Source organism: Belonocnema kinseyi, chromosome 7 (assembly GCF_010883055.1).
Source record: "Belonocnema kinseyi isolate 2016_QV_RU_SX_M_011 chromosome 7, B_treatae_v1, whole genome shotgun sequence".
Classification (NCBI taxonomy): domain Eukaryota; kingdom Metazoa; phylum Arthropoda; class Insecta; order Hymenoptera; family Cynipidae; genus Belonocnema; species Belonocnema kinseyi.
The window spans coordinates 78,410,511-78,438,258 of NC_046663.1; the positions used below are offsets into that span (position 1 = coordinate 78,410,511).

The following is a 27,748-nucleotide window of genomic DNA, read 5'->3' on the forward strand; positions in this document are numbered from 1 at the left end:
AAAAAGATGAATTCTTGATAATAAATCCTAGACTTTCGAATTAAAAATAATGAACTTTTAACCATAACAGATGAATTCTCAAGAAAAAAAATTCTCCTACCGAAAGATGAATTTTCAATCCAAAAGGATGAATTTTCTATTCAAAAAATGGCCTATCAACAAAATAGTGGAATGTTCGACCGATCAACACAAGTTTTCAATTCTTAAATATAATTTTAGTATAAAAGGAACGTTCATTTTAACAATATTGATTGCAAAGGTGAAAACAAATCCGAAAAATCACCGGTTTTTAAACAAGTGTCTGTTTTTTTCCTCGGAAAACAGGGAAAGGAATGAAAGAAAAAGGTTCAATTGATTTTTAGGCATTAGTTTATTTACAATTAAAGATATATATGCGATTTGTGATCGCCTCTGCTACTGTACAACAATAACTTGTGTTGCAATTAAGCTCTAGAACTCTATTACAATATGACGCTTTAATATTTACTGTCATGAAGATCGCAATTCACTCTTTTCTTCCATTGAGTTAAATAATACTGGAATCATAAGGCATTCTAGGATTTCCAGTTACGCCTCCTTAAAAATGCACAATCTATATAAAACAAAGCCAAACGAAGCTAAATGCGTTAATCAAAGCCACTGGATATGGTAAAAAAAATCGAATTTTTAAATTACATTCATATAAATACCATTTTTTCCGTCACTGGATCTACACACATTATGACGATATGACGACTCACAAATTTTCTAACAAGAAAAAAGATAGAAACAACATTGTCTTGTGCCCTGCACAAAAATGTTTACTTGGTTCTTGGATTTAATCATTACAATTCATAATTACAATTTCAATCTCGCAATTTATTCTGATAATTCCGACTCAGTGCTTTTATAAAACAAAGATCCAGAGATTTATTTTCCGAGTCTTTCGAACATGATTAGCTTCTCCTTGAAACTCTTAGTGTCGGTCGATACCTCGGATATGTTGCCGTTCAGCATATTTTGCAAATCCTCGTCGTTTTTCGTCGAAAGAAGATTGTTGAAGAGCATTTTGTTGTCTTCTGGCTTAGCCCCTGGAGAAGTTGGAGGCGAATTGGTGAGTTGGCCCTTTTTAGAATTCACATTAGATCCACGTTGATTGTTGCCATTATCACCAGCCATTTGCGATACTATCGTAAGCGCAAGGAGATTGTGTATGTCGAGATTTTCCTTCGAGTCGGAAGATTGTCTCCAGTAAGATTTTTCGGTGGCGATAACAGCATTCTTCTCGTCATTGCCATCAGCATTCACAGATTCTTCCGTCGACGTACTATCGAATAACATGTCCTGAAATTAACAAATATGAATTAAGTTATATAACTTATTTATTTACTTTATTCATTTATTTCATTATTTAATTATATTTTATTTAATTAAAATAATAGTAATATTTTAATTATATGGAGAGGAGGATTTAGAATTTTAAAAGAAGCTGTTTAACAGCATAAAACTTTATTTAGTATTGAAAACGAGGCTGGAGGTCACAATTTTTATCCAGTTTAGACTTTTTTTTAGATTGCAGCCGTATAAATTCCCCAGTGATTCATTCAGGATGATTTGTGCTTTGTTTGTACTGTAAACAACGATAGCACAGTGGTTCAAAATTGGATTTTTGCGAACAAATCAGTCGACAGGTCACACTTTTTTTCCGAAATTTAAAAACTCAAGCTCTAAAGCTAAAAACTCTTCCATTTGCAGTAATAAAAACTGAGCTGCAAATTATTTTAAGCTAGAAATATTAAGAATAAAACGATTAAATTTATGTTATAAAGTGAACAATTCTTTGAATGAAATTAAAATTATTTTAATTTTAAATACTTTTAAAATTTTTTCAGAACTTTTAAACATTTTTTTTCATGATTCGAATTCGTCCTAAAATTGTTTTTGCATCGTACAAAATAAAAAATATTTCCTTAAAATATTCCAGATTAAATTTTGACAATTTTGCACATCTTTTTAAATATTCTCTTAAAATTAAGTTTTCAAAATGAAGAGTCATTTTCAATTTTCCTAGAAATAATAAGAAAATGTTTTTATTCTTTTGAAGCCTTTCATAATTCTGTATTATTTGAAATAATTTCAAATTTTTAATTAATTTTGAATCTTTTGAGACCTTATAAATATCTCTTTCAACTTACTCGAATTTTTACTAGGAATATAGGTGTGTAATATTTATTATACATCAAAATTCAACCATTAACTTGTAAATGAAATTTTTTCAAATAGAAACATTTAAATTGTAACCTTCAAAGTTTAGTTTTTTGCTTCGTTTTGAATATTTGATTTATAATTACTGATTTTACATGAACAATCATATAGTCTAAATAAGAAGCAATTGTTACTTTTCTTACTTAAACAAAAAAAACAGTTTAATTTTTAACTTTAAAATCGGGAAATTCTTAAATTTTGATCTGATTCCGATTTGTTTTGTAAAATCAATTATTATTCACTTTTTAATCTTTAATGTACCGTTCAATTTTAAAATCATTTTAATTTATTATATATTCACATTTGATGAACTAAAGAGGTTTTTTTAAATCCAAAATTGTCGATTTCAAACACTACTAATTTTTAATTTTTTAAGTCTAAAACTGCATTTTTCAATTCTTTAAATGAAAAATGTATGCTTAAAAATTTAAATCCAAAATCGAAATTTTGTAAGTGAAAGATTTTCGAATTACGCATTGCAAAACTGAATGATATCATAATTGGAGAAGATAAAAATTCAACTAAAGTATTTTGTAGAAAATTTCTTTTTATTGGTAAAATCTAACTGTTTTTATTTTTAATTAAAAACTGAAGTTTATAAGTTTTTTAATTCAAATTTTTTTATTCAAATGCTCAATAATTTACACGTATAAAATGGAAGCTACTAAAACTTTTCAACTGAACAATTTAAAATTAAATAAGTTAAACTGACAAATTAAAACTTTTAAACTTTTATAAATGATAGATTTCGAATAATCAGATCAGTTCCAAAAATATAAAACACGTTATCATTTTTAATACTTTAAATGTCTAAATTCAAAAATTAATCAATGAATTTCAAAATGTTCAAAATCATATCACTTTAATCAATTTTAAGTTAGAACCATTAATAACTGAATGCTTAACTTTTTAAATAAACTGAACAATTCTTAAATTAAAAGTTAAAACATTTTTATTTTGAAAAGTTTTATAAATCCTTAAAATGGTTCAAAATGTTATTTTAAAATCTTGAAACATTTAAATTTTGTTTTACATTTTTGTTTAATTTAAATTATTTTTTATATTTTTCCAGAACTTGTAAACATCTTTTAAAATGATTTGAATTTTTCCTAAATATTTGTATACAATACTGCCAAGTTAAAAAAATTTCCTTCAAATTTTCCGCATTCATTTTAGATAATTTTGTTAATCTTTATACATCTGTTTAGATATTCTCTTAAAATTAGTTTATTAAAATAAAAAATCATTTTCAATTTTCCTAGGAAATGTTTTTTATTCTTCTGAAACCTTTGCAAAATTTAAAAAAGCTTCTAAATTTTTTGATTGAAATCTGCTAAAATCTATATTTGGTTTCAAATTAGGCCGTGGACTATTTGTACCGTATTTTTTATACGAATAAGTGAATTTTGTTTGGTACACGTAGAATCTTCGTTTACATTATTTGAAATCATTTCAAAATTTACTTTAATTTAGAATTTTTTTTAAACTTCTAAATATCGTTTCAGCTTATTCAATTTTGTTTGTAAGAATAATACGTGGTCAGTTGTTATTTATACATCAAAATTTAACTTGATTTACAAATTAAATTTTTTTAATTGAACAATTAAAATTTCAACGTTCAAAGTTCAGTTTTTTTGTTTAGATTTGAATATTGAATTAATAATTCCCGATTTTAAGCGAACAGTCAGATATTTCTAAATATTAAACAAATGTTCTTTTTCTGAGTTAAAAAATTTCAAATAGAATTAATTAAAAATGAAATATTTTAGTCTGAAATAATATTTGAAATTTAAGATCAGCCTTTAATTATGAATGTATTATTTTGAAGTTAATTCAATATTAAAAATAGTTTATAAAGTTTGAATCAAGCGTTTACATTTGTCTTGTAAAATAAACTATTATTCACTTCTTAAATCTTATAGTACAATTCAGTTTAAAGAAAATCAATAATTAATTTATATTCAGATTTGATGAACTAAAAAATGTTTAAAAAAATTTTTTCTAATAAAAAATCTTCGATTTTAAAAGCTTCTAATTTATAATTGTTTAAGTCTTTAAAACTGCATTTTAAAACTCTTTAAATTCAAAGTCACGCTTAATAATAAAAAATATAAAATGGAGAATTTTTAAAGCGAAAGATTTCCGAATTACCCATTTTAAATTGAATAATACCATAATAGAAAAAGATAAAATTTTAACTAATTATTTTTAAAACGATTGAAATCAAAGGTGTACAGATTTTTTTCTGAAAAATTTGTAAAATTCCTATTCCTAAAATGTCAATATTAATATTATTTTTATATGAATAGATTAAACCGAAACTTACGGATCTATCACGCCTCTCAATGACACTGTCCATGATTTCATCGTCCCTCCTATCTTGCTCAAGATCCTTTTCAAGACTATCAAGAGTCTCCGTGCTATCAGATGACTTATTCCTCCTATCGGAATCAAGAGTGTCAGTGCTTCCAAGCTCGGAACTCTCCGAGGATTTTTGAAGTCTCGGTTTCGAAAGAGGAGTCGGTCGCCTTTCTTCATTATGAGCGACGAATGGGGACGCATCAACGAAATTTTTACTCGGAATCCTCTTGGGTGGTTTCCGACTCTCTCTGCGACTCTCAAGCCTCTCGTCCAAATCAGGGTTATCCGAACTCTCGGAGGAGCGCCAGAAGTTCTTTCTAAAGTCCACATCCATTTCCTCTGCTGCTTTTGCCTCAACCGGATCCAATCTGTCGAAAATGTCGGAGGATTCTGAGAAAAGTTTGCAGCGTGTCCTTCTGTCTCGGGAAAGGTTCATATCGGAGGCGCTACATCTTTTTTGTAGGTGAACGATCTCAGCGGATTTTTGATGCTGACCCAGGGCTTCGAAATTCTCGGTTGATTTAGACATCACCTTGGCCACGGACCTGTACATATTTCTAGTTATTCATTATTTTCAAAACTTTATTTTAACATACTTCAAAGAAGAGTGATTTGAATCAGGCGTGGATAGATTTCATATTAACAGTCCTTTTTATTTCTTAGTTATTTCTTATTTCTTATAGCAGTATAAGTTTCCGGTCAATTCCCGATTACCCAAGATTTTTTCAAGTTATAAACGTTAAAAAATTAAAATGTTCATTCCTGAAAAAATGATCAATCAAAGAAAATCAAAATATTCAAAGCATTAGAACTCTTATAAATTTGAACTATATATCAAATTAAAATGAAATCATTTTTATTTCACCGATTCACCAAACAATTTTTTCGGACTCTTTTCGAACTTGAGTTTCTTTTTCATGCCTGAAAAGAAAACTTAGATTCTTTCCTTTAAATATCTTCAGGTTAAAGAATAGAAATATTATTATTTATTTGTAAAAATTGCATTCCCAAACGGACTGGGACCCTAAAAGTCGTTTCACCCCATTTTTCAAAAAGAATTCAAAAGATTTGAATGACTTCCAGAAATTTAAAGAATTGTAAAGGTTTTATGGGACTACAGAGAATGCTGAAGATTTTTAAAGATTTTCGTGGGACTATTTTACGTGATTTTGAACATATTTCAATGAATAAAAATTTTTTAAACAAATTTCTACAAATTTGAATGAATTTCCAAAAATTAAGGGATTTAGTAGGATCGTAGGATTTCAAAGGTTTAAAGATAATTTCAAATGTTTCTATTAATATGCGGTTTTAAACATTTTCCTTGCATTTCGCAGGTTTTGAAAGGATTTCATAGGATTGATAAGATTTTAGAATATTGAAAAAGATTCCAAAGGATTCCAATATTTCAAATAATATCATCAAATTTGATGTATAGTAATTCAACGTGACCTCAGCGGATTTTATAATACTTTAATGGATTCCAAGAATTTATTCGCAAAGTTTCTACTAATCACCATTATGCGGGCTAAAACCTTTTTGAGACAGGGAGAATTTTTTTCCCCCTAAAAATGTAATTTTTTAATTTTTCTCGTAGTCTATGAAAAATATCGCAAAAGAACATGAGATATTTTCCATAGAACTTTTTTAGACCTCCAAACTTTTATCTTCACATTTTTTCGTATCTGTAATTGTTTCCAAGAAAAACCGCTGCCATTTTGTTAATTTAAAACCTTTTTTTCAATTATTCGACATATTTTGAAAGAAGACGATGAACGCTATCAGAATCAAGAAAAAAATAATAAATATCTCTATTAGGACAAAAGTTAGAGAGGTTTAAAGAAAAAAATTCAGGTTTTTTGAAAAACAAAGAAAAAATTCATATACGCATAAATTTCGAGATTTTTTTATGTTTCATATCCGAGAGATTCAGCGATATTCGGTCTTTATATATCAAATATTTTATTTTTTTGCTGAAAATTAAACTATTTTGTTATCAGTTGGACTGATTGGTCGAAAATGAACATCTTTTGTTAAAAATTCATATTCTCAGGTTGAAAATTCCACTGCTTTGTAGAAAATTTGTCTTTTTGGCTTGAAAATTCAAGAATGTGGTAGACGAATAAGCTATTTGGTAGAACATTAAACTATTTGCTTTAAAATTAGTTTCTTTTATTGAAAATTCATATTATCAGGTTGAAAATTCCACTGTTTTGTAGAAAATTTGTCTTTTTAGTCTAAAAATTCAATAATTTGGTAGATTCGCTATAAAGTTAAACTTTTTTGGTAGAAAATTAGTTTTTGGTACTGAAAATTAATTCTCGTCAATAAAAATGTAACAATTTGGTTGAAAATTCAACTGTTGTATAGAAAGCTCATTTTCTGATAGAAAATATAACTGTTTAGTTGAGAATCAATCTTTTTAGGTTGAGCATTAAACTATTTTGATAGAACTTTGTCCTTTTTGGTCCAATTGAACCGTTTTTTATTTAAAATGAAAATCTTTTCTTGTTTAAAATATCAACTATCACATTTTTTGTTGAGAATTACTCTTTTTTTTTGTTTTCACGGATCCTAAAGAAGAGGAAAATAGTGTCTTCAGTATCATTTTATTTGAAATAGTGGGAAAATAGTGTCATCGTTCAAAAAAAGTGTAAAATCGTGTCAATAGTGTGGTGAGTCCGAGGCCTGCTAACCTGTAAATCCACGCCTGATTATAGTGAGAATTTTAAAAATTGTAATCGTATAAAATTATATAAAATATACCTGCGTGCCCGAAATTCAAAGCAACTGCGTCGTCTTTCGATAGAGTCATCACTGGTAAGAGCCTCGAGGACTTCTAAACTATCTGAAGATTTGGAAACTCGATTGATCGACTTTGAAATCGAATTCGAAAACCGCCTCGTCATTGGCTTTGACTCTTCATTTTCCACAAGTTTATCGAAGCACTCCGTGGACTTTGAAAACCAAGGTAGGGAGTTTTCAAGACTGTCGGGTGATTTAGAAAGGCGATTAGATGATGATCTTCTACGCGGTATTTTAATTTCCATTTTTTCTGATGCGTCTGAACCCCTGGATGTTCGATGCGAAGGCCTTTAATGAAAATAATACATAATTATTTAAAGAAGAAATACGTGGTACTTATTTAGGGTGCCTACTTAAACCCTGGGAAAAAAACTCCTTGACATTTTCCGGTTTTTTTTTTTTTTTATGAATCTCACGATTTTTCTAGGTATAATTTTTCATAGTGCAGAGCCATTAAAGTATTTGGCATTTTTTAAAACAATCGACTCGGAGTATGTACTCCAATTTGAAATACGATTTCGTGAGTTTATTATAAATACATTTTTCCTTCAGGCCTTGTAAATATATAAATATGTTAAGATAGGGCTATTTATATATAAAATAAAATAACTGTTTTATCCATTTGTGAAAGTAATTAAGGCGATAAGGAAGGAAATAAAGAGATTTTTCACGAAAACAGGAAAATATATTCTCTTACGTAGAATTAATGAGGGTGCTTTATTAAGTTAAATTAAAAATGCTTAGAACTCTTAAATTTTGAAGTAAAAGTATTGCATTTTCAACAAGATAGATAAATTTTTAACCAAAAAGATAGCTTTCAAAAAATAGAATCTTTGGTACAAGGAAAGATAAATTTTCAACCAAACATTAAATAGTTAAATTATTAGTTTAAGAAATTATTTTAAACCATAGTCTGATCGTAAGTTGATCTTTTTTGTTTGAGAATTCAACTTTTTTTGAAAATTCGTCTTTTTGGGATGCAAATTTAAATACTTGATTAAAAGTAAAACGAGTTTCTTAAAAATTCATCATTTTAGTTGAAAGTTCACCTTTTTGGTTCAAATATTTTTTTTCTTAAAATTAATTCCTTTGACTGAAAATTTATCAATTTCGTCTACAATCCTTGAAAATGAATCAAACTTGGTAAAAAAAACGGAAAATTGAAACAAAATTCTCAATTTTAGGGGTTTTTTTCAAATTTAAGAGGGAAAAAGGGAAAACAGGGAACGGAATGTGATCCTGCATGGAAAGTTCAATCGGTTTATGCTAGAAACAGAAGTTGCTGACCCCCCCCCCCCCCCCATTTCAAATAATATAAAAAAAATATACCTGCGCACAACTGGTCGATTTTCTTGATGTTGATCTTCATTTTCAAACGTGTCAGTAAAAGTCCTGGAGGGTGTAGAGTCCAGACTATCTGGAGAAAGCGAAACAACACTGTTGGGCTTCCTGGGAAGCTTGACTTCCAATTCCTCAAAAATGTCTGAATTTCTTGAGACTCTACTGGAGGATTTTTGCAAAATAGAAATGCTCTTTGACTCGACTGGAGAACTAGTGTTGCTACTGTTCGCACCACCACTGGTTAATTCCAAACTGTCCAGGGTGTCTGAACTCTCGGCTATTGTTGGCGGAATATTGGCTGGGATATCATTATTTTGACCCGCAGAACGTTTCGGTGGTCGTCTGTTTTTAGGCCGAACTGATATTCTGTGATGGGCTGCTGTGTGGCTCAAACTCGCAGTCTCTAGTTGTGCTGGCGAAATTTACAACAATTCACAACAAGAACAGATTTAAAACTTGACAGCGGCCATTCGAAAATCTCTTAAAGTCTTCTTTTTATCAGAAATTCAACTACTTTGTTAATAATTAATTTTTTTAGTTGAAACTTCAACTTTTTGTTGAAAATTCATGTATTTGATTGAAAATTCACTTATTTTGTTGAGAATTTTGATGCTTCGATGAGAATGCATCTTTTTGGTTGAAAAGACGATTATTTCACTTAAAGTTAAACTACTTTGTCAAAGAATTAATTGTTATTCAGGATTTCTTAAGTGTAGTTGCAAATTCAACTATATCTTGCTTGTTAAAATTTCGTAATCTCCGATTTAAAAGTTCACTCTTTTTTAAAAATATTCGACTTTTGGCTTAAAAAAATTACTCTTTTGATGAAAATTCATTTTTCATTGTGGAAAAGTCATCTTTCTTGGTTGAAAATAAGCTTGCTGTTTGATGAAAATTCAACTATCTTATTAAAAATATATCGTTTCCGCCTTAAAAATTTTAATATTTGATTAAATGTCTATCTTTTTTGTTCAACAATGCGATCAATTGATTGAAAATGTACTGTTGCATACTGAAAATTGAAATTTTTATTTAGAAATTAAACCATTTGGTTAAAGTTATCATTTTTATTCAAAAAGTCAAATATTTCGTTAAAAATTCATCCTTTTGGATTGAAATTTCATATTTTATGGTAGAAAAATCATGTTTTTTGGTTAAAAAGTAAATTTAAAAAAAATAATTGCACTGTTTTCGAAAAAATGGCCTTTTTTCTTTGAAAATTTATCTCTTTGGGTAGAATTTTTCTGTTGCTGAAAATTCAAATATTTTTCTGAAAATGCAATATATTTCTGGGCAAGAGGAGGTCAAAAAAGCCAAAAATTGGAAAAGTAGTTTATGGATGGCCCATAACTGAAATTTTTTTTGAGTGATCTTTTTTAAACTGACAACTGCAATTTTTATCGTGATCTGTAACCAAGGCTGTTCGAATTTTAGGTTCCTGTCCATTTAAGATTGTAAGCTTCCGTATTTTTTTCTGTGTACTAGATAATTTTTTAATCATACTTTTTGGCCTTAATTCAGAAACACTTCAGATCAAAAGGAAAACTTTGGTTTATTAATGTTCACACAAATAGTCGAATTTTTAACCAAATAAGAATAAACTTGAATCAAAAACAGTTTCATTTTCAAGCATATAATTAACAAACCAGTTAAAGTAACTTATATTAAATAATAATAAATAATTAGTTGAATATTAAATACAAATAATAAATTTTCAAGGGAAAATGTAACAATTGATATTTCAATAAAAAACAGAGAAATTTTCATGAAAATTGCTCAATTAAAAACTAAAACGGATTAAACTTTAAACAAACAGTTGCAGCTATAGCCAAAAATATCAAATTTCTAATAAAGCAGGTGAATTTTGTAACCAAAAAGACAATTTAATTAAAAAAGAATTGAATTTTCTACCAAGGAAGATCTTTCAGTCATCAGAGAATACAATTTCGAACCAAATAGTTGAATTTTAAAGAAAAAGCGATTCACTTTTAACCAAAAATAAAACTTGTTAATTCGCAGTGGAAAAAGTTGATTTTCAAATGATAAAATGAATTTTTAACAATTTAGTAAAATTTTTAACAAAATAGTTGCGTTTTAAATCAAGAAGGTTAATTTTATACCAGAAAATACGAATTTACAACAAAATACATAGATTTTCAACCAAATTGTTGAATCTTCAACTAAAAATTATCAATTTTCAACTTAAAATAAAAGAGTTAAATTTTCTCTAAGAAAAATGCAGCCAAAAACGTATTTTCAATCAAATAATTCTATCTTCAACTAAAAAAGAACAAATTATCAAAAAAATAGTTAAATCTTTAAAAAATAAAATTAATGTTTAACAAATTAATTCAAGTTTCAACTAAGTAGTTGAATTTCAAACCAATAAATGTAATCATCTTCATGAGAAAAAAAGGAATTTCCAACAACACAGTTAAATCTTTATCCAATAAAACGCATATACAACAAATTAATTATACTTTCAATAAAATAGTTGAATTTCCTATAAAAAAGATTAATCCTCAATAAAAAATTGCAACGAAAAACTATAAATTTTCAGTCAATAAAATTATATTACAAAAAAAAAGTATCTTCAATCAAATAGTTAAATCTTCAACCAAACAGTAGAATACGAAAGCAACAGAGATTAATCCTGAACCAAACATATAATAGTAGACTTTGAAATTAAAAAGAATTAACTTTCAACGAAAACAATTTGTACTTTTTTATTGGGTTCTATTAATTAAGTTCGAATTTAAGCGACGGAAAGAGTGTAAAATCTGTATTTTGATGCTTTATTTGGAAAATAAAATCACAATTTTTCTTTTTCACAAACATTTAAAAAATTGTTTTTCGTATCCAAATTTCCTATGCAAGATATCACATTTTGCCTTAGCCACTCCTCCTGCGACACAAAATGTGCCCCCTCCCCCTCCCGGAAGTATGACGTAATTTTTGAACGGTCTCAAATCCCAATCTTCAGAAACGAAAAAGATTAATTAACTACTCACGCAAATCCTCTTTTGGTGTTGTAGCAATTCGTTCAGTGGAACCCTTTCTCGATCTCGTTATCTGTGCAGAACAAAAAACAGAAATTAATGATCAAACTCTTATCAGGCAGTCAATTTAAAAATTATCGATCAGTTTCCTCTGCTTATAGATTAGTTAATTTTTTGCTTTTAGAAAAGATGTACCGTCTTTTATATCCTAAAGTAATCTAGCTTTCTCAAAGAAGAAATCACTCTCTTGTCTGTCAAGTACTGTCCTCATCTACTGAAGAGTAACACTTCGACTTGCGAGAGTAGGGCATCACCATTTCGGGAAATCACCACTTCTTGAAATGAAGATGTCCCACTATGATTCTGACACATGGATCTTAAAATATCGAAGAAAGCTATCAGCAACACATTCAGTTGAAACATTTAAGTAGATAATATTCTATAATACGAACGAGCAATTTATTTTAATTTTAAGAGAATGGATCTCTTTTCAACGGAGAAAATACACGCTCGACTTGCACTGGAAATTGATCCACAGCATACACTTTATTTATACCTTGATTTATTCTGTTTACGCAATGAGTAGTCTACAATCGGTAATTAGACTGTTGAGCAATAAAATAGTTTCCTTGAGACCAATATCATACGGGAATCAGTCAACAGTGCGTGCAGAATTGGTTTCAAATCGCTTGATTAAGTTAAGCGAAATTAATATAATTATTATAAATGACCTTAAATTTAAAAGTACTCTATTGAAGGAAATTCAGACTGGCCGCAAAACTTCGTTTCTAAAATTCCCTGACTATTATTATTTAAAGACGAAATTCTAATCTTTTAACATTTTTGAAATGGAATCTTTTATAAATGGAATAAAATAATTAAAAATTTAAACTTATACATTTTTAATGTATTATTCTTAGGGCTATCACAGCCTAATTGCAGTAAGTTTGACATAAGTCTAGAAAAATGCAGGGGAGTACAAAACAATTTAATTCACGATTAATTATTAAGAATTCAGGGTGAATTCGAAATTAATTCAAATGAATTGCAGAAAATATTCGAAAATCTCTGCATATCTAACTCTCGAATAAATTGTTTGAAATCCATTAAAATATTATAAAACCCCTTAAATTTCTATAAAATCTTATGATATTTCCTGATATCATGAAACATTTATGAAAATTTGATAAAATCCAATGAAATATTTGAAAATATCTTAAAACATTACATTATAATCTGTAAAATCGTTCTATTTCGTACAAAATTCTACGAAATTGCTTACAAATAAATAGAAAAACATTTAAATACCCTAAAATCTTTAAGATTCTTTGGATTCTCTTAAAATTATTGAAATCAACTGAAATGCCATGGAATATGTTAAAATATCCTTAAATATTTACAATTCTTTACACCTTTGGAAATAACTTTAAATATTTTAAAATCTTTGAAACCCTAAGAATCCCTAATTTTCCGAAATTCTTCAAAACTCCATGAAATTTTTTTGAAATCGCTTAAAATCTTTCAAACCCATTGAATACTCCTCAAATTGTTAAAAGATCTCGAAAATTCCTTAGAAGTTTTAAAAATACCCGAAAAGTTTTAGAATACTTTGGAATACCATCAAATTAGTGAAATCTATTAAAAATTCCTTTGAATCTTTTAAAATGCCCTAAAATCATTCAAAATCTTTTAAATGTTTTGAAATCCCTTGAAACTTTTCAAAGCTCTTGAAAATTCCTTGAAATTGTTAAGAATACCCTAAAAGCTTTAAAATCCTTGGGAATCCCTTAAAATTATTGAAATATATTAAAAGTTCCTTAGAATATTTTAAGACATCCTAACATATTTCGAATAAAATAACTAAATAGTTGGATTTTTGACCAAAATATTTCAATTTCTAACAAAATATGTAAATTTTTCAAATTAAAAAGACGAACTTTCGACAAAAATATTACCTTTCTAAAAAAAAGTTAATTTTCAAGCTAATAGTTGCATTTTGTGCCAAAATATTTGAATTTTTTCTACGCGAAAAAAGGGGTTTAAAACAAAAAAGTTAAAATTTCAACCAAAGAATTGAATTTTCAACTAGAATAATGAATCTTTAACCAAACTGAATTTTTAACAAAGTAGTTCAATTTTCAACAAAATAGCTAAACCCTTTCCAGATTTTTTTTTACGACAATAGACGTATTTTTAACGAAAAATATAGTAGTTAATATTATTTTAAACATAAAATATTTTAATTTTAAATCCAAAAAAGTTCAATTCAACCAAAAAAGAAGAATTTTCAATAAAATAGCTGAATCCTCAACGAAATCAGATTAATTTTCTACCAAAATAGTTGAATTTCTAACAAAATACATGAATTTTCTACCAAGTAGTTAAAATTTCAAACAAGATAGCTGAATGCTCAACAAATAGAAATTAATGTTCTATCCATAACTGACCCATAAATCCCTCTTAATAGAAGATGTATAAAAAAGGCAAAGAAATTTGAAACTAACTAAAATTATAAATTCAAGTTACTTCAAAAATCTTAACTAAGTTACGTTACAAGTTACTTTTTAAAATAGTAACAAAGTTACCCTAAGACTTAAAAATAACGTAACTTTTCAGTAACTTAGTTACTTGTAACAAAAGTTACTACCCAACTCGGGCCACAAACGCCTATTTTTTCGATGTTTTGCCCTCTAACTATTTACAAGAAAATTTCAGGATAAGCTGAGTGATCATATAGTTAAGTTCGAAAGACTTCAAGCTTTCAGATGCTTTTTATTAAACAATCCAGAGATTTTTTAGCGAGTTGCAATCAAAATAAAAAGGGACCTCGACTTTAGTTGTTTGATGGAGCAGCTCACAAATAGTGAAGATTATAAACTAGCCAGTGGGTACAAATGATCAGAACATTGTAAAGGAGGGTTTATTTGCAGCTTTGCTCGATAGTATCTGCTTTTCCCGTGATCACTATGAAGTATGTGGTATTGTCCTGAGTATCTGGTATGATGCACGCGAATTCTAACGGTATGGTCTGTCAAGTCGCCAAGTGCGGTCACTTGATCGCCATCGGTGAAACCGGTTGCAAGTGCCAACGAAACTGGCTGACAAGCACTTGGCAACTTTGTATGTATACGACATGAGCTTCTTCAATATAAAGTTCTAAATGGCTTACAAGAACTTACATTGTGTTTTTTTATAAATTCAGAAGCCGTTACAACTACTCCTTGCATTTAATTTTTGTCGACGGAAAATGTTTACTAGGGAGGATTCTTTAACAGGGTTGCTACAATATCCTAATTTTGAAATTCCCTGAATTTTCTATGAACAATTTTTTATTTTTCCTTACCGTTCTAAATTTTTCTTCTAGGTATAAGAACAAACTTACTCTTGAAAGATCAATAACTTCAATACAACAAAGTTTATTTCTCAAATTACTTTAAACACTTTTAGTGAAAACAGTCATACAGGACTGTATAAAGGATCCTCTACAAATTACGTAAGACATGCGTAAAATACATGAATTTTCAACCAACCTGATGATTCTTCGATAAAAAAAATGAATGATCAAGGAAAACAAATAATAGTTCATATTTTCACCAATAATATTTTGATTTTTAATAAAAAGCAGTCGAATTGAACCAAAAAAAAACATTTTTCAGAAAAAAATCTTTTAAGAAATGTTACATTTTCAACCCAAACAGATGAATTTTATAAAAAAAATAATTTGATTTTCATTCCTAAAAACACGAGTTAAAAAATATAAAATTGACAACTAAAAAAGATCAATTTTCAAGCAAAAATAAAAATTTAATTTTCAGTTTAAGTAATTATTTTAATTAACAAATGAATAAATTATGTAAAATGATGAATCTTCAACAAAAAAAGTGAATTTTGAACCAAACTGTTTTACTTTCAACCTAAAATATGAACTTTCTACCAAAAAACATAAAATTTTTAACAAAATTCATGAATTTTCAGACACGGAAAAAGTTTTCCAAAAAACAGAAATTATTAAATTTTTAAATAAACGCGTGAATTTTTAACGAAAATGGTGAACCTTCAACTAAAAAAGGAAATTTTCAATAAACAGTTGAGCTTTCAACTAAAAAAGACTAATTTTCAAACCAAGAAGAGGAACTTTATACATCCAAACTGTTCAATTTTTTGAACCAAAGAGAGGACTATCTTGGAAAACAGTTGAGTTTTCAATCTGAAGATATGAATTTTTAACAAAGTAGTTAAATTTTCAACCCAAAAATAAGAATTTACTACCAAAATAATTAAATTTTCAACAAAAAAAAGACAAATTGTAAACCAAAAATGGATGTTTAAAAATAAATTTAAAAAAAATCGAATTATCAACCAAAGAAATGAATGTTTAATTAAAATGATAAATCTTCAACGAATAAAAATCAATTTTTCAGCAAATAAGGGAGCATTCCACACAAAATAATAATGTTCTATCAAACAGAACAAATTATCAGCAAAATACATGAATTTTCAACTAAAAAACATCAGTTTGTTGCCAAAATAAGAATAATTAATTTTTCACTTAGAAAAATAAATTTTAAAAAAATCGTCGACAAAATAATTAAATCATTAAACAAAAAATTAATTTTTAGCTAAAAAGATGAACTTTCAATTCACGAGGTTATTTTTCTACCAAAACGAAGTTTTAACAAAATAGTTACATTTTCATCGTAGATTTATTCAACTTTTTAAATAAAATTCGAAACGTAGGCCAAAAAAATATTTAAATCTGGTGTGTGTAAAATTAAGAATTATATCGTTGTTAAAATTGGTTTTTGTTAAAGTTATTAGATGGAATTTAACAAAAATTATTTTTATGGCAACGTATAAATTGAAGAAGTTTTCTCGCTAGAAGAACTGTAGCAAAGCTTGAAGTAATATCTTTATCAAAATTTTGGTTAAAGGCCAATTGCTAATCTACTTGAATATTTGAGATACCCTGTAAACTTTCATGTCATGTCATTCCAATTTGAATGACTATTTTCGAGGTTCCAATTTTCACAACATTTTTCTCTTAACCAAAGCAACGGGGAAACATTACAAAGTACATTGGGAAACCCATTCAAGTATTGGTTCGAGCATGGTCCTAAATGACCTTCACTTAAATCGAACAAATCATTCTCTAGCCCTGAACATTAACATACAGGGCCGCGTGAATCCTTTCTGTTGGAAATGGGCACACCTCGGTGCCTCTAATCACGAGACCGCCGAGGCCAAAATTCTAGCATCGACTTAAATGGGAGATACTTAAATGTGATTTCCAGTGTACTCTGCGTTTAGCTTAAAATTAACTATTCAAATATTATTTGATCTAAAATTACGAAACAACCCTATTGATAATTCTCATTGTTTTGAACTCTACCTCCACACAATCGCTTTTCCTACGACTGATCGTAGGAAGACGTTGCCTGTTCTCAGCTTTCAACCTAGTTTGTATCTCGATACCGTTCTTCTTCACCGCACTGTAGATCTCGTAGGCGGGTTCTTTGCTTCCATAGACGCCGATCGTGATCTTCGAAGGCGAGCTCTTGCGGTTTCCTTGGTTTCGATCTATAAGTCTTCGTCGCTCCACAGGATTTAGGTTCAGCTGCTCGATTATGGCTCTTATATTGGTCGATATGTTGCTCTCCCGATGAGACACCACCATCATGTCAACAGATTCTTCACGCCAGATTTTTGCACTAGGTCGACTTTCCTCTTTCTTTTCCACGCCAGTCGACCAGGACAATCAGGCGACTAATTAGCCTAACAAAACAGGTAACGAGAGTCCTTTCTGACTCCAAGGCTGCAATAAAATTACTGTTTTCTCAGGATTTCACGCGAACTGTGACTACCCCGCCCTCGTTTCGGCGATCTAGCCGCTGGATCTTGATCGCTTCCCACGAATCGACCTTTCACCTCAAATATTCTCTGGATCAGGCATTACTCCTTTTCCAAAGATTAGTACGTTTAATATGTTCAATTAGTTCAATAAGTTCAATGTGTCAATTCTAAAACTGTACTTTTAAGGGAATTTAATCTGAGACTTCACAACACAAAATGCCCTCAAAGCAGGGAAATAGGTCAATTTTTGACAAAAATTGGAAAATAACTTCCTTCAAATAAAATGAATGTAGATACTGTATTGAATTGAAAATGAAACGCTATAAATTCTTAAGATTTCAAGTCAAAATACATTGCATTATCAATCAACTAATTGCATGTTTAACCAAAAGAGATTAATTTTCAACCAGAGTTGAATTTAAAAAAAAAGAAGAAATTATTTTTCAAACAAACAATTCTATTTACAACCAATTAGTTCAGCTTTCAAGCAAAAGTGAAGAATTTTCAAAAAAATGGTTGTAACCAAAGAGTTGAATTTTCAGCCAAGAAGATTAATTTTCCTCACAAAAATTAATTTTCAACAAATAAAACAAAAATAAAATTTTTAACTAAAAGAGATGAATTCCAAGATAACAATATAATAGGAGACTTTTCAACTAAAACTAGTCATATTTTCTTATTGGATTCTAATAATTCGGTTCGCATTTAAACGAAAAAATGAGAAAAGGTGAAGTTTCTTGAAAATAGGAGGAAAAAATAAAATTGTAAAAGGGAAAAAGCGAGGATTAGGGAAAGAGTTTGAAGTATATAATCTGCCTTTCTAAATACATTTCAAATGATTTAATTGAAGCGTCCTCAGAGATTACATTGTATGTATCATGACAATAGCAAACTTTTTATTAATAATAGCTTTAAAGCTTTCACGATGATTCATTATAATAAAAAAAGAGATACTTTGGGTTTCATTCGTGTAAAGGATCCGTAGGCATGGGCATAGACATTTTTTTTAAACAAATTTGTTTGCAGGTTTTTATGGCTTTTTAAAAATTTTAAATGTTAAAATAATAAACTTGATTTTTTACCTCAATTCGACACGTAAATATTTTTTTATTAGAACATCTTTGTTAACAATTCGAAAAAGAAATATATACATTTTTCTCCGAAAATTTACTCTTAAATGCAAAGTGAACAGCGAATCTGATGAAAGTAGAAATTGTTTTGTCTTTTACAATCAGAGGAAACGGAAATTGTCTCAGATTGTTAGATAAATAACAAATAAACGCGAAACGCCTGAAAGAGTAGCGTGTCTCATAACTTTCTCGCTTTGCGTTAATTATTAATTGCCCAACACTTATTTGAATTTTGCTGACAAGTCTGTCACCACAATAGAAAACATTTGATAGTCAATTTAAAAATTCTGTTAAAGAAACTTTTAACTCTACTGATAATAATTATTACAAAAACTTTTATACAATTTAGGCCCAGTAGTCACATTTAAGGTTGGAAAAAACGGACTTCCGGTTTTAAACTCGTAGAATCTATAATTTGGTTCATATACTTTAAAATATCTTGGATATTTTTCACTTACCCTCAGAATATTCCTTACTATAATTTGAAGATCTATAGGCATTAATGATGATAAAGGAGTATTCAAATCGATTATATGAATGAAGAAAATATATAATGGTACATTAAAATATAATATAGGAATATTAAATAAAAATCTAATTTCCCTTTTCCCAATCAGAAGTTCGCGAACCTGCATTTTCAAAATTCCCTGAGTAACTTTTTATTTTCCCTGATTATAAGTATTTAAATCTCATAACATTCTTAACATAGAAAATAAATAAAAGTACAAACTGCATATGTATAATATAATATTTAATGTCCGCTTGGACCTATGCAAATTTTTACGACTTCTCGTTCGATCACCGAAGTTAAGCAGCGATTGGCTCGGTTATACTCGGATGGGGGCCGCCGTACTAGGCGGAGTGTAATTTCATCAGCTTTTTAAAGTTGCATTCATTCTCGAACTGATATTAATAATTTAATAATAATAATAATAAGCTTTAAACTAAAATCATTTTTCAACCAAATAGTCAAAAATTGAATTTTAATATTTTTAATAAAATAACAAAGTTGCTAAAAAGGCTATCTCAAGGCGTACTCGATGAACAGTTTTTCCGTCCTCCTGAACAATTTTACGAATAAGGGTTCGCCCCTTAGGATCCCCGACCATTCAATTGTTGAAATCATAGATTTTGTGATCAAAAGAGATGAATTCTTAACCAAAAATATAATAGTAGACTTTTCAATTTGAAAAGAATTAAATTTCAAATATAAAATTTGAATTTTCAACCACAATATATGAACTTCTACAATGAGATGAATTTTCAAACTAAAAAGATATATTATTAACCAAATAGTCGCACTTTCAAACAAAGCATATTTAAATTTAAATAAAACCAGTTGCATTCAAAAAATGAGTTTTTTGTAATTACATTTTCAACAAAAAAAAAAGATAAATTTTCAATTCAAAGGGAGGAATTTTCTGTGTAAATGGGCGAATATTCAACTAAACGAATTTTCAACGAAAAATACAATAGTTGATAGCTAAAAAAAATTTGAACACACTAGTTCAACTTTAATTCAAAAAGACGAATTTTCAACAAAATAATAAAATTTAAAACAAATAGTTAAATTTTCAACATACAAATTACAAAGATGGCTTTCTAACGAATTTCTGAACAAGAAGATTAATTTTATAAAAAAAGTACGATTTCTTAACAAAATATAGGAATTTTTAATCAATTAGTTAAACTTTCAACTGAACTAATTTCAATCAAAATAGTACAATTTCCACCCACCGAAATAAATTTTTTGTCTAAAACGGTTAAGTTTCCAACCAATCAGACCAATTTTCACCAAATAAAGATTTTCCACTCAGGAAAACAATATTAAAACAATATTAAAAGATAAGAATTTTAATCTTCTATCATTTTTAAGACATGATCTTTGCTAAACGGGATAAAAGCAGTCCAAATTGAAATAAAAAATTTTAATTTTATGATCTTTAACAGTTACTTAAAGTGCCTGTTATAGAAATTCTCTGAATTTTGCAAGGATTTTTCTCTGATCCACGGACACTATACCTTTGCCCTTTTATAACTACTAATCCCCGAGCATTGGCGAATAATAAACAAAAAGAATTTCATTGTTGCAATTGAAATTGAGTAACCACTCAGAGAAAATGATATCGTTTAAACAGATGGAGATACCAGGTCTAACTAGACAGATGATGTTTATTTCATTCTTCGTGACACACCAACAATGAAAAAAAGGCCTCTCAGTATTAGATTCCTTGCAATAAACTTCTCTGCCACGATATATTTCTTACATCTTACCAAATATGGCCAAAATTATTATTTATTTCAACCTCCCCAAGGCAATGGAACAGTTCCCTTTACTTCCAATCTCTTCAAACAAACAAAAAGGAAGAGAAATGGGAAAGATTAAGGAAAATATTTGCGGTTGACGACAAAGAAAAATAATCTCAGGGTTCTTCTGAGTAAAGATCCTCGAATGTGCAATCGTTAAAATTGCTTTCAAGATGAATTACCTTGGAAGAAAACATACTCTGTGACATAAAATAAGATCCCATGATCGATAATAATTGAATGCCGAATTTAAGATTCTATTAGTCATACATCCTTACGCAGCTCTATCTAATATAATCAGTTGTATCTGGCATGCGAAATAAAGTAATTTTGAGCTCAAACTTTATTGTAATTAAAATTAAGCGTAAAGAATCTGTATGTTTATAATGTTTATTCCTCCTCCGGCGTAGAAAAATTACATGGCAGTCTAGTTTTGAAAACTGATAGTAGGGTATACGCAACTCCCTATTTAAGACTGGTTTGGAGAATGGCTTGCCTTGACCTTGATCCCCAATCGGGGGAGTCCAAACGTAAACAGGTAGGGGCGCATGGATCAGCTAGGTTGGATTTGGACGCATAATGCGAACTGATACAACTAATTGCATTGAGTGCGCGGCCCTCGAGCTGTTTGTCACGCTTGACTGAGCACATCCTCTCTTTCGACCAAGTTGCTCCTCTTATCACGACATTGCGGAAGCAATCATTTCTAGGAATAGCGTAAACAGTGGGGATCTTATATCAGGATTTGAGTTTATCGAAAATGGTTTCGGCTCATAAATGAGATTAAAATTGATGGATAAAAAATTTGTAATTATTAAATTCATTATTTTTAATTAAAAATTCAGAATCTGTGGGTCTGAAGAGTATAACCCTTAAAAATTTTCTTCAAAAATATAAGAATTTTAACTTTCTAGAAGGATCTCCTAACCCGTTGGAAATACGTAAAAACGAACAACATTTTCGGTATCATCGTCAAACAAGTATAATACGAATGAAAATCCGTAAATAAGTTGATTGAATATATGTATTGTATAAAAATATACAAGATTGTTTAATCATTAATAAAGATTAGCTTTTATGACAGCCAGAATGACCCTTTTCTTAGGGCAGGTATACACTCGAAGTTATGAACGGCTCGTGTTGGAGTCATACAAATTTGATTCAAGAGGTAAATTTATGTCTTCAAGGCATAAATTGAAGCCTGGCTCCATCTCAAAACTGAGACATGCTAAAGTCGACCTTTTCGACTTCAGCTTGTCTTGATTGGGGGCAATTTAACTCGAACTCAAGTCGAAGCATTTTTACTCGAGCTAGCTGAGTGTCCAACCAAAAAAGACGAATTTTCAACAAAATAGTTACATCCTAAACCAAAACATATGCATTTTCAATCAAACTGTTGCATTATTAACTAAAAAAGACCAAAATATCTACAAACATAAATGAATGTTTAACTGACAAAATTTCACCAATCAATATATAAACAAAAATTTATCCAAAATATTGAATTTTCAAGACAAACAGGTGCGGTTCCTAAGAAATAGTTGAATTTTCGACTAAAACCATAAAATTTCAAGTCAGAAGATTAATTTTCTACTAAAAAACAAGAATTTTCAAAAAATTACATAAATTTTGAATACAATAGTTGAATTTTCAAATAAGAGGATTAATTTTGTACCAAAAAAGACGAATTTTTAAACAATTACATACGTTTTTTTAACCAAACGGTTGAATTTTTGAGCCAAAAACACCAATTTTCCACAAAACTTTCAACCAAGTATTTTAATTTTAACCAAGAAAGATTTTAATGTAAATTTAAAAACAGTTAAATTAAAAAAAAAAGATTTTTAACAAGATAGTTGAATGCTCAACCCAAAAAGATTAACAATTAATCGAAACAGTTGCACATTACGCACAAAAAAAACTTTAACGAAAAAAAAAATAAAAATTTTTAATTCAACACATAAATTTTCAACCTAATAATTCAAATTTTAAACCAAGAGAATAAGTTTTTTTAACAAATACACGAGTTTTTACCAAAATACATGAATTTTTAACAAAAAATGTGAATTTTCAACACAAAAGTTAATTTTTAATCCGAAATAGACTAATTTTTTAACCAGATAGTTGCATTTTTAAACAAAAAAGATAAAATTTCTACACAAAGAGATGAATTTTGAAACCAAAAAAGAAACAAAATTCCCTCAAATCGAAATTTCAACCCAAAAAGCCGAATTTTCAGGAAAACCGTTGATATTTCAACTAAACATGATGACTTTTGAACAAAATTCTTGAATTTGAACAAATTAATTAAATTTTGAAACAAATAATATAAATTTTGACCCAAAAACATGAATTCTCCCCAGAAATATAACAGTAAACTGTTCAACTCGAAAAAATTAACTTTCGGTCGAAAATATTTGGATTTTCTTATTTGGCTCTATTAATTCATTTAGCATTTATAGGTGGAAACCCGAGAAAAGGGGGAAAAGCGTGGAATAGGGGAAAGATTGTAAAACACGAGATAAATAAATAAGAGTTCTGGTAACTTATAGACTAATGAATAATAGTTTAAATAAACATGCATGTTCAGTGTTAATCCTTTGAACATATGAGGTAAGAAAATTGGAAATTTTTATTAGAACATAAAGTTAATTTTCTATTCCATAATTTTTTATTTCGGACTACATGACGTGCGCGTCCGGCTATGCTACATTTTAGACCCAGAAAGGAGGTAAAATTGTAGGTTAGTAAAAATAAATACTTATTCTTAAAAGATTTTATTTTATTAAAAGTTTAATATTTCATATGTATGTTTGTTTCCTAAGTTTATAAAATCTTGATGAGACCCTAATTTTATTAGGTAAATTACAAGTAATACTGTTACAATGATCAATAAAGTTACATAAAATTTGTTTACATTTATTGTTCTATAGGTACTACTAAGATTGCATTGACGAACAGCTGTTAACAATAAAATCTGTTTAACTCTTGTTGTTTAGTGATTCTCAGACTTTAAAATATCTGATATAATAAATGGTTTTGACCAGTTACCACCCCCCGCCCTCCCTAAAAAAACTACGAGATTTATGCATGGCCCGATATTGATCGATCAGAGTTTCCATTTTTAGAAAAAAATTAGACAAATGCAAATGTAATCGGTTTAGACCTTTAGAGTTGAATAAGACTTTCTCTAAGTCGAGTCTTTTTATTTTATCAGATTTAATAATCTACTGCGTCTATTTCAATTTAACCCACCCACTTGATGCAATTTTGTATGCTTTTGTGTACCATCGGAAACTTGCAAAATTGCTTTTTTTTAATGAGACAAGTACGTCTTTCTCCACAAAGTGTATGGAAGAACCGATCATCTCAGATCGTGGTTCAACCCACGCCAGTCGCCCACCTTTTCTGCTGACTGGTAGATTTCCTTTTACATTCGATTTTCACTTAACTACATAAATACACAGTTTCTTTCTATGAAAATACAAACTTCTATGGCAATTTCTTTGTAAAATTTAAGAAAATGTAGCGTAAATATGCAGGGGAAATGATCGGGAGGAGACACTAACTTTAAAATATCGACAGATGTACTATATTTCAATACGAATCTCTTTAATCATTATGTAAAGTACTGCAAAATGTTAAGGCTGCAACATTTTTCAGATTATAATTTAAGCCCTAAAAGTTATATTTAAACCATTTAAAAAGTACAGTATTTAGTTTTTAAATGCTTTTTAAATCTGATCATTTACAACTTTCAGTGGCTCTAATTTCGTTTTATACCAGTATATTACATCACAAGTAGGGTTAGGCAGGTCTTTACCGCGGGGAGTTAAATGTTTTTGATCTATGAACGCCTGCCCATGCTCTTGACGTCCTATAAGCATTGAATTCCGCGCGTAAATACGTGTATAACCCTACTAGTGATGTAAGATATTTTATTCCAAACCGCAATATGTTATGAACCTATATAGAGCCCCCTGAAAAGTGAGCGTCCGAAAGCCATTTACCGTCTTTGACAATGATGATCACTGAATGAACATTATTTTGTTTTGTTTTTTCCAACTGTCAAATTCCTTAAAGGCCAGCTCATATTTACCCTCTGATTTTTGGGGTACAAAATCTTGCTTTGCTTCTTTCATTTCGCCATTTATATTGAGGGGTGGGATTTTGATTACTTTTTCCAAGATTTTTAGTGTACCCAGATTTCCAATTATAACACTTTGTGACGTAATAGCTGTTTTGAAAGGTTATTAGTGGATTTTATTCAGCCTCCTGTCACCGAAAGTTGAAAACGGTTCATGTGTTCAAAATGGCCATGCGACGGCGCTAGCAGTAAATTTGTTCTAGATATTTTGACGGTTATATGATTTTTGTCACATTGAGCCGTTACAAACTCTTAAAAATGTATCAAGTAAACGGTTTATTTATGTAATTATTGTGAAAATGAAACGGCGGTTTTTATTAGAATTGAAGAGATTGGACAAAATTTTAACCTTTAAAAGATTTTTAGAAATTTAGTTTTTTAAAGATGGTGGCGTTTGGAACTAATTACCTGCCGCTAGTTGGACAGTATGGTAAAGGCCTATCTTAACGCTTACTTTTCTGTCACATGCAACTTCTAACTTTTAACTTTTTGTTGTTTTAAATCAGCAAAATGAAAACAATTAAGGCTTGGACATTAACAAAGTTTGATTTGAAAAATTTTAAAGGACCCCGCACTAAATGTACGGTAAAATGGCTTTCGGTGGATTTAGCTGAAACTTTGTAATTTTTAAGGTTATAAGTGCCGGATGAAATATCCGTTAAAAAAATTCAAAAAAATGGAGTTTTAGCGCTATGCGGCGCTAAGCGCTCAAGATCAGTGAAGAAAACGAATTACAACAGATTTTGTTACAAAAGCGATGTCAACATAGAAATCACAGTTTAAAGGCAGAAATGGTACTCAAAGTAACATTAGTAGCTAATGCGCACATACCGATTATAGCATTCTACCCTTCGCAAGAGGGTTGAACGCTAAGCGCTCAAGATCAGCGAATAAAACCAATCCTAGTAACTTTAGCGACAAAAGCGATGTCACCATAAGAATCACGCATCAGAAAGTAGTCAGTAATATGTTTAGCCAAACCAGTGAGTTATATTGCGCGCTTCTCGAAACGATCAAACGCTAAGCGCCCAAGATTTGAACTTGACTAAGTAATTACTTTTTTAAAGACAGAAATGGTATCCAAAGTAACATTAGTAACTAGTGCGCACATCGATAATAACAGTGTACCCTTCGCCAGAGGGCCGAACGCTAAGCGCCCATGATCAGCGAATAGAACCAATCCTAGTAGCTTTAGCGACACAAGCGATGTCTGTATACGAAACACGCATCAAGAAGTTGTCAGTAACATGTTTGTCTGTCATTTCTTTTGTGAAAGGCCTTTGAAAAAGTGATTTCTTAGTCAAGTTCAAATCTTCTGCGCTTAGCGTTTGCCCGTTCTGAGAAGCGCGCTATATGAGTCAACGGTGTTGACTCATATTGTCATTGGTTTGGCTAAACATGTTACTGACATTGATGCGTGTTTCGTATACAGACATCGCTTGTGTCGCTAAAGCTACTAGGATTGGTCCTATTCGCTGATCATGGGCGCTTAGCGCTCGGCCCTCTAGAGAAGGGTACCCTGTTATTATCAAAGTGCGCTTTAGTTACTAATGTTAGTTTGGATACCATTTCTGTTTTTAAAAAAGTAATTACTTAGTCAAGTTCAAATCTTGGGCGCTTAGCGTTTGATCATTTCGAGAAGCGCGCAATATAACTCATTGGTTTGGCTAAACATATTACTGACTACTTTCTGATGCGTGATTCTTATAGTGACATTGCTTTTGTCGCTAAAGTTACTAGGATTGGTTTTATTCGCTGATCTTGAGCGCTTAGCGTTTGATCGTTTTGAGGAGCGCGCTATATGAGTCAACGGTGTAGGCGAAAATATGACAGGCCACGATCTGAACCGTGATTTCTATGATGACATCGCTTTTGTAACAAAATCTGTTGTAATTCGTTTTATTCACTGATCTTGAGTGCTTAGCGCCGCATAGCGCTAAAACTGTCCATTTTTTATATTTTTTTCACGGATATTTGATCCGGCACTTATAACCTTAAAAATTACAAAGTTTCAGCTCAATCCACCGAAAGCCATTTTCCCATACATTTAGTGCGGGGTCCTTTAAGATTGTTCCCATTTCAATGCCTTGCAAATAAAAAATGTTCATGATTCTGAGATTTGCTCATTTCTTGACGACTTATAATGTGAAACAATGCAATTTTAAACGGGATATAAATATTCTCAATATAATAAATTTAAATTAAAAATTCGTTTACATACCATATTTCAGAGATTTCAAGGTCAAATATAATTTTTAAGAAAATAGGGGAATTTTCAACCAAAAAAGACAAATCTTCAACGAAACAGTTGCATTTTCTAGCAAAAAGACATTGAATGTATTAAAAATAATTCGAATTTTAATTACAAAAAACATAAATTTTCAATAAAGAAGTTAACTTTCGAATAAGAAAGAGAAATTTTCAACTAAACATTTGCCAAGGAGACGAATTTTCAACAAGAAAGTTGAATTTTTAACCAGATAATCGGAATTTCAACCTACGAAGATAAATCTCCAGCCAAGTGATCGAATTTTTAAACAAAAGAGATTAAACTTCAACAAAAA

General features: G+C 29.5%; 1 protein-coding gene across 3 annotated transcripts in view; it reads right to left on the reverse strand.

Annotated features, from left to right (window-relative positions):
- Positions 1-351: 351 nt before the first annotated feature.
- Positions 352-27,748, reverse strand: part of LOC117176050 (dentin sialophosphoprotein-like) — a 209,391-nt gene continuing 181,994 nt past the window's right edge. For 2 of the 3 annotated variants that reach the window (XM_033366043.1, XM_033366042.1), the window contains 5 exons: positions 11,763-11,823; positions 8,740-9,163; positions 7,372-7,698; positions 4,571-5,150; positions 352-1,323 (listed from right to left, as the gene is read on the reverse strand). In XM_033366043.1, the coding sequence (XP_033221934.1) occupies positions 910-1,323; positions 4,571-5,150; positions 7,372-7,698; positions 8,740-9,163; positions 11,763-11,823 (1,806 nt within the window). In that variant the 3' untranslated portion in view covers positions 352-909. Of the gene's footprint in view, positions 1,324-4,570; positions 5,151-7,371; positions 7,699-8,739; positions 9,164-11,762; positions 11,824-17,139; positions 17,563-27,748 lie in introns of all 3 variants that reach the window. The other variant, XM_033366044.1, reaches the window with a different exon arrangement.